General features: G+C 40.6%; 1 protein-coding gene across 9 annotated transcripts in view; it reads right to left on the minus strand.

Moving 5' to 3' along the window:
- The window catches only part of SEMA5B (semaphorin 5B), a 532,760-nt gene that overhangs the window by 101,442 nt on the left and 413,563 nt on the right, over positions 1-17,755 (minus strand). For 8 of the 9 annotated variants that reach the window (XM_081938785.1, XM_081938788.1, XM_081938787.1 and 5 more), the window contains 2 exons: positions 11,496-11,781; positions 1,312-1,447 (listed from right to left, as the gene is read on the minus strand). In XM_081938785.1, the coding sequence (XP_081794911.1) occupies positions 1,312-1,447; positions 11,496-11,781 (422 nt within the window). The remainder of the gene's footprint in view (positions 1-1,311; positions 1,448-11,495; positions 11,782-17,755) is intronic. The other variant, XM_081938792.1, reaches the window with a different exon arrangement.

Genomic DNA, 17,755 nt, shown 5'->3' on the forward strand with positions numbered 1-17,755 from the left:
TTGGCAATAACTGGCAATGCTGAGTTACCAGAATCCCCATATATGCAAAGTGACCTGATATATGCAATGCAATGGTACAAGCAGGCAGAATGGGTACACTCTTGGTCTCTTCAATTAAATAGTCATATCACAGGGCTGAGGAAACCCTCTGGAACGGCACCCTTTGGAGATAAACATGGTTTCCACTCTTGAAGTCTCTTAAAAGCAGGCTTTGTCAAAATCAAATTAAAAGATGGAGGAAGGAGACCATCAAGCAAAGAATAAGATTAAATGAGGATATGATGGAAGGATCTGACACTCCCTTATATTCCCTGGAGGACCCTGAATAGATGGAGAATTGCTTAAATGTAAAACCAATATGCTCAAATGGAGGCTCTTAGTGGATAACAACACACTATGTGAATGTGGAGAGACACAGAGCCTGGCCCATCTGCTGGTATGTCGGCTACTACCAGAAACGTATACCAATAATAACTTATTTTTGGCCAACAAAAAAGGTGCCTTTATTTTGGCAGTTTAAAGTTTGATCTAGACATGTAAGACCTGGTTTTGTTCCTAGCCAGGGGTTAGACTGTTTGTAGAAGGATATTATGGTGGCAATTTTTCCCTAAATGTCATTTATATGTTTTTGTACAGGCGGTCATGCTCCCTTTTCAATTACATGGTCTTTTAAATATTGTAAATTGCCCAAAGATTTTTGGGAGTCAGGCAGCCTCAAAATCCAATAAACCGAATTGTATTGTATTGAATAGAATTGAACGCTTACTGTCAAAAATATCATCTTGGAGATGGCCAATGCTAACACAGAAAAACAATCCATATCATTTCTTACTGCTAATGCATTTAGTTATTGTAAGATTTGGGATTGTGAAACTGACGCCTACATTCGACCATCGAAGATCATTGGATAACTTTTGGTCAGCCACTATCTTTAAACAGCTTCAAAGTATTGTTATGGAAATGAAAATAGAATTGGGAATCCTGTTTATGTCAGCTCAAACTCCTAACAGAAAAGGGAGATATAAACTTAACAGATAAATAAGACACATAAGTGAATATTATCTCCTATAATTCTTCTTCCATGCTATATTAAGCTAAGAAATGACACAAATAGCATCACTCTGGTATCCTTTTATATACAGCCAGATCAAGGCTTCTGTTCCTATCCACTAATTCATGCACACCACCTACCTACATAAACTTAAATTCTTTATCTCCAAACTTGATACACTAATCAACTGATTAATCCCAATGTTTTACTGCAGATGAAACACAAGAAGTTCTGAGTGTGTTGAGATTGTTTTAAAATACCTGAAAGTTGGGGATCGGATTGATTGTTGGGAGCCATGCAGATCTTGGATTCTCCTGGTATCGGAAAGGTCCATTAAAGGCTTGTGTAATAGCACTGAGATTGAAGGCACACACTGCTGAAGCAGCAATACTGTTTCTAGACACAAGGACAGAAGGGAAGAGAAAAGAAGAAAATCAATTTAATCTTTGGAGCATTGACACTTTCATCATAACAGACATCAAATCTCGGGAAAATAAATGACACATAGATTGCCAAGAAGCAGTACACAAGGCTACAGGTCTCAGAAGGGAGAAAAGAATCTACATGGATGCGATGACAATTAGGAAAAGCCCCCCCCCCCCCCTTTGAACACCTCATGTGATTTAAGACTGGGAAAAGCAATTTTGACACAGAAAGTCACACACAGTTTAATTCACAAGGAACATTAATACTGATACCCCATCAATCCTGACTGGTGGTAAGTGGGCTTAATTTTTAAACCTCTAGTTTATTTTTCAAGGTGAGATTTAATTTTAAGCTCCACAGATTCCATTGCAAGATATTAATTCACCCTCTGACAAAGTCCAGCCACATCTATTAAAGTAGCTGTTCTATTTGCATAAGAGAATCAAGACATGTCACGTATAAGGAAATCAGATTTGTCTAATTTTTTACCTAATACTGTTGTCTACCAGAACTTCAGAATATGTAACTTTTGGGAAGAAGCAGCTGAACACACTCCAAAGACCTAGACTATGGTCTATTGAGGCAGAACTCAGAAGCAAGCCAAATCTTAGCAAAGCCTTATTGGATACCAAGCCTCCTAAAACATTTGGTTATTCCCAGGTTATTCCCATTATTCATTAAATGTTTGAATGTTTTCATACATTCAAAAAGTTTCTGACATAGATTTTTCAATATCCAAAAGACTTACAAAACAAAATCTCTACAGAGCCTCACTTCTTCTGCTAACTCTTCTTCACTCTCTCTTTTCATTCTATTTGAGATAGGCTATCCTTATTCAAATGCAATCTACAAAGAGCTGGGATTTTATAATTTGGAGACTATCAGATGTTTTAACACAAAGTACTTGTAGGGCCAAACTGAAGATTCAGAACATTTCTGTATTATTTTAAGTGGTGGGAAGAAGGAGGACAAGCATTAAAGAGGAATCAGCGAGTTCAAAATTGTTTTAAAAACTATTAAAACGTAAATGTATCTAAAAATACAGAAGGCTCTTTCAAAACAGCATGAAAGACATGTCATCCTGCTGTGCAAATATCTGAATGATTGCTTTTCATATTGTGTCGCTACTGGAAATAATTTGGACAACTATGAAAAGAACATTTTTTTTTAAAAAAACTAAACTGGTAATGTTTTTACCAATGGGAAGAACTGCCTTCCAAGTTGTGAGATTTTTATGCAGGAAACAAGTATTTGGGCAAAGTATTTAAAAAGGACCCACCTGGTCCTGGCAAAAGAAAAGAGAAAGAGAACCTACGAAATGGAGAAAACATAAACATCCATTTCTATTATTCTTTACCCGTGATAAGAAGCATGAATGCAGTTTGTGTGATATTTGAATTAGTATCCTAGCAACTTCCAGCATTCACTGCAGGAACTGCTTATGAGTCTAACATTCTTCTCAAAGAGATTGTTGTTGTTGTTAGCTGCGAAGTCGTGTCTGACCCATCACGACCCCATGGACAACATTCTTCCAGGCGTTCCTGTCTTCTACCATCCTCTGGAGTCCATTGAAGCTCACGCCGACTGCTTCGGTGACACCATCCAGCCACCTCATTCTCTGCTGTCCCCTTCTTTTTCTTTTGCCCTCCATTGTTCCCAGCATCAGGCTCTTCTCCAGAGAGTCCTTCCTACTCATCAGGTGGCCAAAGTATTTGAGTCTCATCTTCAGGATCTGGCCTTCTAAAGAGCAGTCAGGGTTGATCTCTAGGACTGACCGGTTTGATCGTCTTGCAGTCCATGGGACTCACAGGAGTCTTCTCCAGCACCATAGTTCAAAGGCCTCAATCCTTTGGCGCTCAGCTTTTCTTATGGTCCAACTTTCACTGCCATACATTGCAACTGGGAAAACCATAGCCTCTGACTATATGCACTTTTGTTGTCAGGGTGATGTCTCTGCTTTTAGTATGTTGTCTAGATTTGCCCTAGCTTTCCTCCCCAGGAGGAAGCATCTTTTAATTTCTTGGCTGCAGTCCCCATCTGCGGTGATCTTAGAGCCCAGGAAAATAAAATCTGCCACTACCTCCATTTCTTCCCCATCTATTTGCCAGGATCTTAGTTTTCTTAATGTTAAGTTTCAAGCCAACTTTTGTACTCTTCTCCTTCACCCTCATCAAGAGGCTCTTTAGTTCCTTCTCACTTTCTGCCATCAAAAGGGTTAGACCACACTTTTAGGAAGACTCCACCAGGATCATCAAAGCATCTTAAGAACTTTCTTGATCTGTGCCTGAGCAGAAGATCCCTTTTTCCTCTTGCCAAAGCAAAATCAGTTACTAAACTTGGAATAAGCCTGCAGGCTTGCTTGTGTCTCCCAGCCATCCTTCCTTTCCATTGAGCAATGCAGCAGTTGGCTGTGAACTTGTCAAAGCACTGCATGATGAACCTTTCTTCATTCCTGCCTAAGTATTACTGACATGTTGCATGTTCACAGAAGGCCGCTCTTTAGACAATGCTAATGACAAATGACAACCTAATGCCTACAGGCACAAGTGGAGAAGCAAAATAATAGTCTAAAAAAAAATACAACCCCGTGCATGGTTAGAGGCTGGAATGGGGTTTCTAAAGCAAGCCACTGAATATTTCGCAGCAAATTTCATAGCAGAAGTTCAAGTTTGGATGATTCAACAGTTTTATGTCTTTGGATCTGGCATATTGGGCCGAGTGACAACTCTGTCAGCATGCACAGCAGTCGTGGGCTGAAAAATGCAGAACTGGAGCTCGAACAATAAACAAAGATGCCTACTCTGAAAACAACTGATTCAGAAACAGATATTCCACTAATTCAAACATTCCAAAATTTCAAGTGAAAAAGACATACAGAAGTATAAAAGTATTGTAGTGTTACAGTATACAGGCATTCCAAACCATCTTACAAGGTGGCTAAGTATTATTATGATTATAATTATTGTGACTTTTTTTCCCAACGATGATGATGATGATGATGATGATGATGATGATGATGATGTTATCCATGCAGTCGTGTCTGACTCTTGGAGATTCTATGGTCCAGGTCTCTCCACATCTTCTGATCTTGCATTAGTTCTTTGAGTTGTTCTATGCTCTGGATGGTGTCAGGTTTTTTTTTTCAACACTAAACATTTATAATTTAAATAAGGTTTCTGGGGTCAAATAAATGTTTAAATCATCTGCTATTGCCTTGGGGAATCATAAGAACTGCACATACATGGATTCCGTTCTCAGGATTCTCTACATCTTTATCCAACTACACTTCTTGAGCAAATCAGCTGAAATGTAGTATCTCTGTATAATTTAGTTTCCCAGCCCACAAAGAGCTTACTTTCCTAGCTATGCTAATAAGAATATGAATCGTGAAGAGCAAGGATGTCAGCAGCTGCCATATTAACCTGCATCAACATGGGCAGTACTTTCCTTCCCCAAAACAATGCCTGCAGCCTCTAGAGACTGAGAATGTTCTGAAGAAAGTCTTTATCAAAGTAACCAAGAACACTGATTAAATACATAAAGAGTTATCCTACAAGCTGCATCTGATTTCATCAAAATTCAAATGTGAAGGAAATCAACTGTGGTTATTCTCCTAGCCCTACTATCATTCTTTGGGGAGAACAGTTTTTGGAGTTAACTTTTTAGAAATCAGCATGGCTTTCCAAAAGTAAATGTGAGCCCTTGGCAAGAAAAGTTGCATTCTCCAACCCTTGTAATGTCTATAAATCAACTTCAGAAACCTGAAGACTGTGGACAATCAATACCCAGAATCAGAGGTGGGCTGCATATATGTTAACAACCGGTTCGCTGGAAATGGTAAGAGAGCACGCATGCTAGCGCCTTCCTCATTTTCACTCTGCTTCAAACACACAGCAAATCTTCTCAAGGCAGCCGCAGTGAGTAGAGCAGGTGAGGCGCGGCAATCAGCTGGGCTTCGTAGGCAGGGAACAAAGCCAGAGCGTGAGATAAATAGGATAGGATAGTGCTGGGATGGGTGGGCAGGCCCAGCCGGTGTTTGGAACTACTGGTTCGACTGAACCGGCAGCAGTCCACCTCTGCCCACAATCCCCCAGCCAGCACGCTGGATGTATGCTCCTTGTTCATTGAGTGCATGTTCATTGAAACAGCATGCTGGCTGAGGGATGAAAACCACACATCTCCAAGTTGCTGAGGTTGACAAACACTGCTCTAAATCATTCCCCTTCAGTACAGGAACTCACTTAGAATTCTCTTCATTTATTTTATTTTATTTATTTTTCACGCAGCCCATCTCCCCTACAAGGGAACTCTTGATGTGAAAAGTTTTGGTTGCCACGATGTAAAAAAGATGTGGAGACTCTAAGAAAGAGTGCAGAGAAGAGCAACAAAGAGGATTAGGGGACTGGAGACTAAAACATATGAAGAACGGTTGCAGGAACTGGGTATGTTTAGCTTAAGAGAAAGAAGGACTAGGGGAGACATGATAGCATTGTTCCAATATCTCAGGGGTTGCCACAAAGAAGAGGGAGTTAAACTATTCTCCAAAGCACCCGAGGGTAGGACAAGAAGCAATGGGTGGAAACTAATCAAGGAGAGAAGCAACTTAGAACTGAGGAGAAACTTCCTGACAGTTAGAACAATTAATCAGTGGAACAGCTTTCCTCCAGAAGTTGTGAATGCCCCAACACTGGAAGTCTTTAAGAAGATGTTGGATAGCCATTTGCCTGAAATGGTATAGGGCAGTGGTGGGCAACCCGCGGCTCGGGAGCCACATGCGGCTCTTTACACCCTTTAATGCGGCTCTTCTGTGTGCCGGGTGCCCGCTCCCCTCCCTCCTCTCGGGCTTTGGAGGGAAGCTTCTGCAAAAGCCCGGGCGAGTGACAACCAATTTTGGTCCTATGACTGCAGAATGCTGCAAAATACCATAAATGCAGGCCAGTTGTTGAGTGTTTCAAATGTGATTGGAACACTCAACAAGGTGACCACACTGTGTGTTTGTGTGTGTGTGAGTGAGAAAGACAGACAGAGAGAGGAACAGAGAGAGGGAGTGAGGGAGGGAATCAGAGAGAGACTGACAGACAGACACACACACACACATAGACAGAGAGAGACAGAGAGGGGGAGGGAGGGAGAGAAAGATAGACAGAGAGACACACACAGAGTGAGTGATTAAGTGAATGAGTGAGAGACAGACACACCCACATACACAAAGTGACAGAGAGAGAGGAAGGGAGGGGAGAGAGACAGAGGGAGAGACAGAGACAGACACACACACACACAGAGTGAGTGAGAGACAGACAGACACACACACACACAGAGTGACAGAGATGGGGGAGGGAGGGAGAGAGAGACAAAGAGCCAGAGAGAGAGAGAGAAAGAAAAAGAAAAAAAGAAAGAAAGTGGGAGAGAGAGATGAAATTAAAAACAACAACATACAAACCTGACTTACTCAAACTATCCAAGGAAATGCAAGGCCAATGTTCACATTAGTGGTTGTGACTTTGTCAGTCAATGTCAGGATGTAATTTTCTCTACATTGTAAGGCAAATTTTACGGAATTTAACGTTATCGATAAATAATATCGTTCTAAAGTTTTTGTTTTATTAGTTGTGTTATTTGTATCCTCCCAACCTATGTGGATACTTGCATGCAGAATATTCTCAATAAAAACTTATTGAAACTAAAAACAGTGTACCATCCTATGTATTTTCGGTTTTTAAAATGTGGCTCTCAAAGTAAATTTCAATCGTGGTTTTGGCGAGATTTGGCTCAGTTGAAAAAAAAGGTTGCCCACCACTGGTATAGGGTTTCCTGCCTAGGCAGGGGGTTGGACTAGAAGACCTCCAAGGTCCCTTCCAACTCTACTATTGTATTATTGTATTATACTCATGCGCTCATAACAACCTGCACATTTGATTAGCGAATGCATTGGATAAAGCAGGGAGGGATCATGTTCATTTAAGGAGATCCTATTAACGAATCCTCAGGTTACAAATGTAATTGGCAGGCTCTATTACATTCGTAAATCGAAGATTATCTGTAATGTGTTGTTTTGAGGGTTTTTTAATGCACCCTTTTAAAAATATTCTGACTGTTTTGTGTTTTATTCTTTTATGTCTTCTTGGATTTTTATTGAGGTTTTTATTTTGTATTTTAACTTTGTTCTAAATAAAATAAAAACAAATTAAAACAAAGGATATCAACATGAATCAAGGAAGTTTCTGTACTTCTCAGATTAAAAGAAGTTTTACAGGCTGACTAAAGGAATAATAAATTGCTTTTAAAATCTGATTTAGAATATGAGATGAATCTCTTTTTAAGAAAACAGGTTGTCTTCCTGAAAATTTCCAGCAAGTGGTGTGGAAAACTCCAAGTCAGTGAAAAGAAACTGAAGAAGTTAATACCACTGGGGAAAGTGTTCGGTTATTTGACCCTTTTTTCTTTTTTTTGCATTCACACCCATATTTCTCTTATCCAAGCTTATGAGTTCCTTCTGTTGGAAGATAGCAATAGCACTTAAACTTATTTACTGCTTCATAGTGTTTTTACAGCCCTCTCTAAGCGGTTTACAGAGTCAGCCTCTTGCCCCCAATAATTGGCTCCTCATTTGACCCACCTCAGAAAGATGGAAGGTTGAATCAATCTTGAGCCAGTAAGATTCAAACTGCCAAACTTCTGGCAGCCAGCAGACAGCAGAAATAGCCTGTAGTACTGCATTCTAACCACTGCGCTACAACGGCTCTAGATGAAATCAAAGGGCCACTCAGGTTGGGATCCTGCCTGCTGAAGAAACCTCTCCTGTTGCTTCCCCACAACCCTGTCAGGCTTAACCCAGAAATATACCGTCACCGAACCTAAAAGCTCCATGCAGGAAGCAGCCATTCCAATTTCCAACAGGGGAGACCTCCCAAGACCCCAACCACCCTCAACAGTGCCAAACATCTGACGAACCCCGATGCTTCATTACCCTCCCTTTGCCAGTCTTTGCACTTCTGTTCCTTTACTGATACTTGGAGATTAAGCCAGGAGATGCAAGCAATGCTTTGTGTTTATCTACCAAGCTCTACCAACTACCAGTGGGGACTTAAGGACAACCAGCCACAAAGAATGCTGTGTCCTTGAATGAAATGATAGTTTTATCTTCTAGTTATAGATCTTTGACAGTCTTTCCAGATAAAGTTCAAGATGAAATTATCATTACATTTGATGTCACAGTACCCTTTATACCTATAGATCCAGAACTAGCAAAAGATACCATTGCCTCAAGTTAACTTATTTTGCTATACATTTTGCAAAATGTTATTGCAAAGAAAAGCTCTAAACATATAGAGGAAGTCCAAGAAAGACTTTTCTGATATACTATTATTAAGTTTTGCCCGCTGTATAATCACATTTTGTATGGGTCTCTGAAGAATTGGCGCATTAGATGAGAGTGACAGATTGTCGGGAAAGCAATGGACATGCAAAAAACCACAATAATGTCCCTTTCTAGCATTTATTGGTATACTGTATTTGATCTCCATTTCATTTAAAAGCCAGACTGGCGGTGTATTTTCTGGCCCACCAATGATTAACAGGCCGATGAGAAAACACAACATATCCAAAAGCTTGTAAATGTTTTCAGTGACCCATCTGGAAACTTTTATAACAACTGTTTAAATATTTCATAAGTTGGTTCCCTAAATACCTTTTTCCCCCTGCTGACCTAGCTCTATATTATGCAAGAATGTACAATAAATTGGAATATAGCATGTTTTTCCACAATGAAGTGCACCAAACTGGCTGAAGCCTTGGGGTTTTGTTTTTGCTTTTGTTTTTGTTTTGAAATTGCTACTGACCTCATTAAATGAAAGCTTCAAGATTTGTGAGTATAGATATATTTTCCTCATCCTTGAAAAGCAAGTGTGCTTTAAGATACAAATAAGGCACCTTTAATATATCAATCATATTACTGGAATAAACACAAGGCTTAATTTATATGCAGAAAGCATACGCATGACACAAGTCCTGATAGAAGTTAAAAGAATAATTACCATTATTTATTTAGATGGCTGACAAATTGGAACATTTTTTCCTTCTTTGAATATTTGAAAGAACATTGTGTCACAGCACAAAATTCTTGTTCGATCAACTAGTATCAATAATAATTTGTCTATTCACTTCTGAAGGTGTTCTCTAATGTCTTTTTTCTTCTCAGGTTAACTAAGATATAATTGCATATAAGCTCCTGTTTTCTACTACCAAGAGTGCAGTGTAAACAATTAAGGATGAGATGGAGAAAAATACATTAGCTTCTATTTATACACTGAACAATGAAAGAAACACACTGTTCCCTGATTCATCCGATATATCAACTCTGGATAATTACCAAATAAGAATCCTTTCCAGGTAATCAAACCTCAGTTTAATAAATACACCAAGACATAAACAAGCGTTGTGCTTCTCCATATCAGGCACAGCTTTTTTTGGAGTCACCCACAGATAAATCAAGCTACAATTTCCAATTTTATTCCTTCTGGAAAACTAAGGTTCATGGACTAGTCACAACATGAAACTTCCTTCCCTCCCTCAAATTCCTGCTGGTATTTTACTTTGCTTATGGGAAGCTTGCAGGGAGAAAGTCAATGAGGAAGACAGCAGCAATTGACAAGTCCAAAGTCAGCAGGCAGGCAAGGGTCTGCTGCTGGCTGGGGGAGGGAGGGAACAAAGGTGTGTGTGGTGTGGAAATATGGGTTGGGAAATGTACCTGGAGGTTTGTGAGAGGTACTGTATAAGTCGGTATGGGCGCTCAGTTAAGTGACATGGCTTGGGACCGGTGTGCAAGAGCTGCTGCATAGATCAGGGAAGATGAAGCGGCATGGGTCGAGAATGGTGCATAAGCAGTGGTGCTATTCAGCCGGTTCTATCCGGTTCGGGTGAACTGGTAGCAGAGGCGGCGGAAGGCTCCACCCACCCACCTGGGCCTAATCATGGCCTGTTTTTGATGTTCTGCGCATGCACTGCACACATTTGCGAACCGGTAGCAAAGGTAAGTGAATAACACTCCTGTGCACGAGGATGCATAACAGGTGTTGCATGGATAAGGAAGGGGAGTTAAAAGGTGGTGCAGGGGGACAACAGGATCAGGAATGCTGTGTGGGCATGTGCAGGAGATGCTACACAGACTGGGGAGCAGCGAAGGTCAGGGAGGGTACATGGGAGGGTACAAGAGGTGCATGAGTTGGGGAAGGGACATGGGGAGGTGGCATTGACCGGGAAGGGTGTGCAGGGGCCCTTTCTCCCTGTTTCCCTTTCCTTCCCTCCCGCCACACTTCCAGAAGTTTGTTAAACGGCTGCTGCTGGGTGGGGGAGGTAATAAGGGATAGTGAGAGTGTCTTGTGAGAGAGGGAAACTGTCCTGGAACACTGAAAATGAGGAACACCTGACTAGCAGCCACAACTTCCCCAAATTTCATTCCCTCAAGGAGTTCTCATTCTGTAAATTTCCTTATTTATCAGATTTTGAAACCGTCCATCTCCATCACTGAGTTAGTGAGGGAGTTCATTTGAGGTACTGTGGTTCAAAAAATGTTGCCCTGTAATGCACCATTTCGCCCAGGTAAAAGATACAGAAGGAAAAGTTTTAGCCGTATACAGATATTCTCATTAGGCATTTTACCAACTTCCTCCTCTGAATTTATTTTTTAATTTACCCCCAGTAATTGCAACCAACCTATCCACTCCAAGCCCTGCGTAGATGTTACAGAAAGAGTTACATTCACTGAGCAAGAAAGTCCTCTTAAGCTGCAGCTTATCTTCAGATTATTCTGCAGGCACTCATGCATTTCAGCAAGAAATATTTGAAGATACTGGCACAGGAAATATAAGACAATCAATCCCCCCCAACACACAGACAATTTGAAGGTAATTGTTTAGAGGGGGGGAATCCTTGACTTTTTAAAATAAATATAGCATTGGGGGGGGGACCCCAAAGCATTAGAAACAACTGAGTGGGAAGACAACAGAAATAACAAACTCACACATTGGTTGTGAATACTCCATAGATCAAATCCTGTTCAGGAAGATAAAATGTGCTTTGCAGTTCATTGTAGTAAAAAGGGATTTCTCCGGAACGGGAACAATTCAGCCGAGCCTTCATGAAAGTTGTCCATGTATCTTCCAACAAAAATCGTCCCCCAATGTCATTTTTACAAACTCTGGCCACACGAGAATAGACTGTTTTTCCACAGTCATGTTCCACCGCATTCTCACGGAAAAAGAAGTAAGTGAACAAACCAATGTCATAGGCAGCAATGAAGTTGGGCTCTGGAGAAAAATTAAACCATAAAACACAGTGAGAAATACATTAAGAAATTGGGCTTTCCGTCTGAAGTATGGACAAATGCTCGCAAGAGACCTGAAGGAGAAAAACAAATCTTTTCCAGAACATCTAAGAAACACAAGTTATGGTCTGATTCTTAAAAGCACATCAATAATTGATTCCTCAGCATTAAGAGATAAGTTACATGTTATAAATAAACCATCAGTATCAAAACATAGAGGCAGAACACATACAATCTCACTGTTATTTTTGGTCTTTGGTGGTTGTTTTTTCTCATGGAGTTGAGTTGTGCATTCATTTTTAAATCATTCGGTTGAGGATTTATGTGTGATGGGATATGTGGGTACAGAGACAGAAAACACAAGTAGTATTACTTGCTTGCCTGTTGGTTTGTAGTTAATGATGTTGCACAGAAATTCCCTGGAGATATGAAGAGCTACGTGATACTGTTGGCAGCAAAGACCACCAGAGTTCAAGGAGATTTTCAAAAGGAGAAAGGTTCCTACAGTGCAAGCCTCAGAGGGAGGCCCATCATACTGAGGGTTTCAATGTTGCTTTTCAGTCAGCTAATTGATTAAATGAATAGTCATTAAACTAAATAGCCCCGTTAATCACAACAAGCAAGTATTTTAAGGCATTTTGCAAGATTCTTTCAGCTAACGCATACACAAGGCATACCTTCTCTCAAATGTGAATATACATTAATGGCCTGTAGCCAAGTGCACCTTCATTCCAGAGCAGGGGTGGTATTAACTTACCTTCCCTGCCAGTTCGCAAATGTGAGCATGCACGCATGCCTTCTGCAAATGCGCTTTTGGCGAAAAAAGGGCTTAAATGGGATGCCATAGAGCCAGGGCTGGGGGGCGGGGCCACCTGCGATTACCGCTACCAGTTTGGGCAAACCTGTCCAAACTGGTATAATACCACCTCTGTTCCAGGCTATTTTATTCTTTTCCTTGCATTCAGCTACCGCCAATAAATAGCAATACCCGACTTTCATCATTAACTCTATTTGCACTGATTCTCCAATAGCCCAGGGATCTGTATCAATGGTACACCAAAAGTGCTTTTTAAAAGACAACTGGACTTTGTTTTTTTTTCTTGAAGAAGTTCTGCTTCTCATCCAAGAAGCTTCCTCAGCTCTTCAACCAAGAGCAAAGAAGCTTCTTGGATGAAAAGTGAAACATCTTCAAGAAAAAAACAAAGTCCAGTTGCCTTTTAAAAAGCACTTTGGGGACAACCATGACCCGGATAACTAAGAATCTCCATAAACATTTACCAATGGTGAAGTTTTCACTAACTGCCAAAAAAAGTGGTTTCACGGATTATTTCATTATTGAATTATTTGGCTGGCATGATTCAACACACTGGTGATGGCTGTAGGCCCGCAGTAGGTCTTTTGGGGGATGATCCCACATGTAGAGGAGATCGAATAAGTAATTATTTAATATTGGAAATGATCAGATGGTTTGATATTTTTGTTTCAAGATAGCAAAATTAAATTGCTCAAGTGCAAGTCTCCATAACCCCAGGCCAAAAAACAACCAGAAAAGATGGGAGAAAGTTACATTGACCAAAGAAGTGTGAAGGGTTTTTAAAACATTTCAGCCTTAAAAAGTACCCAGGGGACTTTGTTAGTTGAATGAATACATCAGCCAAAGACTACAGCGAGCTCAGTTCCTCTCTTTCCCACTGGAATTGTTTCCAAACATATAGAAATGTTCTTTAAAAAAAAAAAAGAATTCCCAAAGTCAGATGAACTTGCCTGAGTCATAGCTGTCATTCTGAAACCGCCATTATGAATTGTCTTTCACAATACAGCACAAACTTGAAGATTCAGTAAGGGGACTGTACTTTCACAAAATAGACACAATGGCATTCTTAACAGCCGCCTACGCCTAAGGAACGGCTGTTCCCTCGAGATTTTGTTAAAGTCTAACCCTGAGAGGTCCTGTAAAACTTTTTTTTGCCTGAATCAACTTTTAATGGAATAGTTAAGTAAGAATAGTTAAGGAATAAAAATTCTGAATTTGTATTTTCTAATTGCCTGGTATATATCCATGTAAAGTGCCACAGCAATGGAAACTAGGTACCTACTTACAATTTTAGAAAAAAGGGTATCTTTTCTCAGTGTTCTCATCCATATTTAAAGTACAACATCCCCAATTTTAATGAGAAACATATAAATGTATTAGATGAAGAACACAAAAATGTTAACCAATTGTGCACACACAGTTTCATAACCAATTTCATTGTATTTATTTTGTACAATAACAATAAAAATAAAGGCTATACTATACACTAACAATGCTTGAAAGATTTCGCATATTGACATCATATAAAATGAAAGAAGCATCCCTGATATTATGTAAACTTCATATCAAATACAAAAAGCTTAATGTTAAATTTAAGATGTCTTCAGGAAAAGGGGGCTAAAACTTTTAAAAGCTGAGTCAGCATGCAACCTTTAGGATATAAACAATATTTTAAATTACGGTTACATGACAAATGTCTATGCCACGCAGAGGCGCCAAATGTGGCATTATGGAGAACAGATTTCCTTATTTCAAAAGGGATGGAGAAAGAAGGTGACATGTATTAGCTTTGTCATATAGCCATGTAAAATCACTGGGAGGGTATTGCTTCCACTAAAATCTGGAGCAGCTAGGTTTTAGTGGAAGATTTTAGCTCTACCAGATCGAGTAGTGAGAGCATCTTCCAGGTCCCTTCTATCAAACTGCTGGGAAACTGTGAGTCTTCTAGACCAAACTAAATAAATAAAACACTAGGGAATTCCTAGAAGTTTGCATTTAGACAAACCAGCTATCAATTGACACACATATTTATACACTATTAAAAAGAGACAATAAAAGAATAAGAAGGAAACAAAAAGATCAGAATACATCTTCTCCAGCAGCTTGCACCTAGATAAGCAGTGATTAATACCAGAGAAACAATTGAGCAGAAAACAATATCCTAATCAAGAAACTGCTAGGGAGGAAACCACTTCCTCACCAACACTGGTAGGAAAGGTACTGTATATAAACAAGGAATTAACCTCACACCTGCAAGCACTGATGATATTACCGAGTTGCATAATGAAATGTCTGTAAGGAAACTATCAAGCATTAAAGGCTCCACATCATGGGAAAAGCTAGTTCCCTTGAGCGGTCAATAATGCTAAGAAAGGTTGAATAAAAGAGAAAAGGACAACTATTAACAAGGTGAAAAGACTTGGTTCAGCAGCAATGGGGGAAATCATTGAGAGACTTAAAAGGCCAACCTGAAGGGCCAAAACAGATTATTCTGGCGAAGGTCTATCTATATGAGCAAAAACTAAGAGGTTTTGGTAAACAAGTTATAATGTCGCCATTCTGTAATGCTTGGGTACAAACCATAAAACAAGCCTTTGGGACTTATCATAACATGAAAATGCCAAGCTGTCCAGCATAGGAGCTTCGGTTATCAGATTCACTATAGCCAGTGCTTTGTGGCTTCAGTATAGATGCCATAGAGATTCACTGCACCTCCCCAACTATTGGATGTAACTCTTGAAAGCTTCAGCTATTACTGTGTGACCAAATTGTAATTTTTAATGTGAAAATAACATTCTGAAAGACATAGCTTGAAATTAATTATAGTAAATAAATAACTGAAATAAAAGGTGATTGGTTTTCATGCTTGTACTAGTCTGAAGCCAGAGGTGGGATTCAGCTGGTTTGGGCGAATCGGTTGTTAAGATTCTGTGCAGTTCAGTGAACTGGCCAATCCTACCACTGGCCTACCCCAACTCTTACAGCCACTCTTTTTCTCGCCTTGTCTGCTCTGACCGCTCACTTGCCTTGATTGTTTTTGGTCCATTTTTGGTCCTTTTTGGGGCTATTTTTTGGCCCTTTATTCAGGCCATTTTCACCCCTTTTTGGACCATTTTTCATTTTTCCTTCCCTGCTTGCCTGCCTTCACCCCAGTTACTCTCCAGCTCTTTCCCTGCTTGCCTGCCTACCATTCAGCGCCGCACCACAGATGCTCTCCAGCTCCTTCTCCACTTGCTGGCTTTCGCCTGCCTTTGCCGCTTGCCTGGTAAGTTGCTGTAATGGAGAGAGACAAAGGGGCCAGGTGGGGGACTCCCTACCCTCCCTCTTTTGGGCAGTTTTAGAAAGAAAGGGCTGGGAACTTAAAGCCAGGCATGCCCCGTGGGCCCCGCCTCGCCTCACCCACCCCACCAGCAGCTCCTGGCTAGATAGTGGTTTGGCTTTCCCAACTGGCTGTGTCCCCCCGATCCCTGCCTGCCCTTCCCTTCCTGCTGCAGCTGGTAGCCGAGAGGAAGATGAGCCAGGTTGAGCCACCACTACTCGGTCCACTACCTCCTAGCAGAGAGTGGAGAGTGTGAGGTTGGTGCTTCTGGGATGAGGGGAGCCAGGAAGCTCCTGGGTCCAGTTCAGCTGGCCTCTCTTCCTCTCACAACCGTGTGTCCTCCAACTGACATGGACGGCAACTATGACCTCAACATGTGTTGCTAGTCCTTCTGCTAGTACACTGCGAACATCGGCTTCATTAAGGGGAGGGTGGCTGTGTAGGCCCCAGCCATGCACTTTTGGTTGCCCACTGTCACAGCTAGCTGATACCTCCTTCATTGCCCAGAATTCCCTGGCAATGCCCACAACATCTGGCTCTAATAGTCATGTGCAGGCTAGGGAAGTAAATCTGAAAACATGTGTAATGTTCTAATGTACAGAAGTTATAGTTAAATGTGAAGGCTTCCGCCTCCTGCACTGTATTAATTCTAATCCTGCTTCCTTCCCAGAAGATCAACATTCCCTCTGGCAATAACCATCTAAACCAAATTCCTTTATTGTATAATTTCTTTGATAAGGAGGAGTACTCCCTCCTTCTCTCTCTTATCTTTTTTGGAATCTGCTTAAGGATGGTAATTTCTTCATCTTTATATTTCAATGGTCTCTCCTTTTGGGTCCCAAGCACCTCATCCCTTGTGGTCCTCCTGAGGAATTTAACATGCAGTGTTAGTGTATGTGTATAGTTTTATAAGAGCTCTCTCTGTGTGTGTACATACACATACAGTATATATAGTACCTAATGTATCTTTTTACACACTATACTATGTATGTACACATATGGCATATATACATAGGGTTAAATAGTGTATTTTGGATGTTCAGTTGTAATAAATAAATAGAGAGGCAAATTGTATCTTGTTGAGGCCTTTGAGGTGAGTGGCCGGGAGGCAGGGCTGGATGTAATGAGTCATCTTGAATTGCCCATGCCCACCCAATAACACGATCACCTGGCCATGCCTACCCAGACAGTCATTAGGGCAGAGAAACCATTGTTAAATTATTTTAATCTTACCACTGTCTGAAGCACTGTTACTTGAAATGTGGCCTCAGAAACTAAATATGGTATCTTGGTTGGGGTGGGGGTGGGGTGGAGAGATAATGGTGAAATCTCTGTTTGAATAGATTTACAACTGAGGAATCCTGTATTTCTAAAAGACAAAGAACCCAACAGGTTGGAAGTGGCCGGAGTGAAAGCTCTTGCCGCTGCTTATCTCTGCATAATAGACGGGTAAACCTGGATGTCCTGACATTCTGGTGCAAGAAACATAGGTTTCATGGGCTACCAAGCTTTTAAAGATACATGATTTGTTTTACGACATAGTAGGATATAAGCGATATAGTAGGCGCGTTTATGCAGAACACAAGTGGAATAGCTGGCAGAATCTGCCGTGTGCATCAGTTTTCAGAATAAGAAAAGATAAAGGCCTACACTCTTATCAGTTTTGTTTCTGCATTTTTATTGGTCTTCCATTTTTATCAGTGCTAGTGAAGTTCAATCTGGGAGCAAGCTCCTTTTTACTGTATTCAGGCAGGATTTTTATGAGATAATAGAAATAATACAGTTTTCCAAGACTGTCCAGTTGAACTAAATGCTCTTCACTAT

The sequence above is a fragment of the Natrix helvetica genome (assembly GCF_964273705.1).
Source record: "Natrix helvetica genome assembly, chromosome: 1".
NCBI lineage: Eukaryota > Metazoa > Chordata > Lepidosauria > Squamata > Natricidae > Natrix > Natrix helvetica.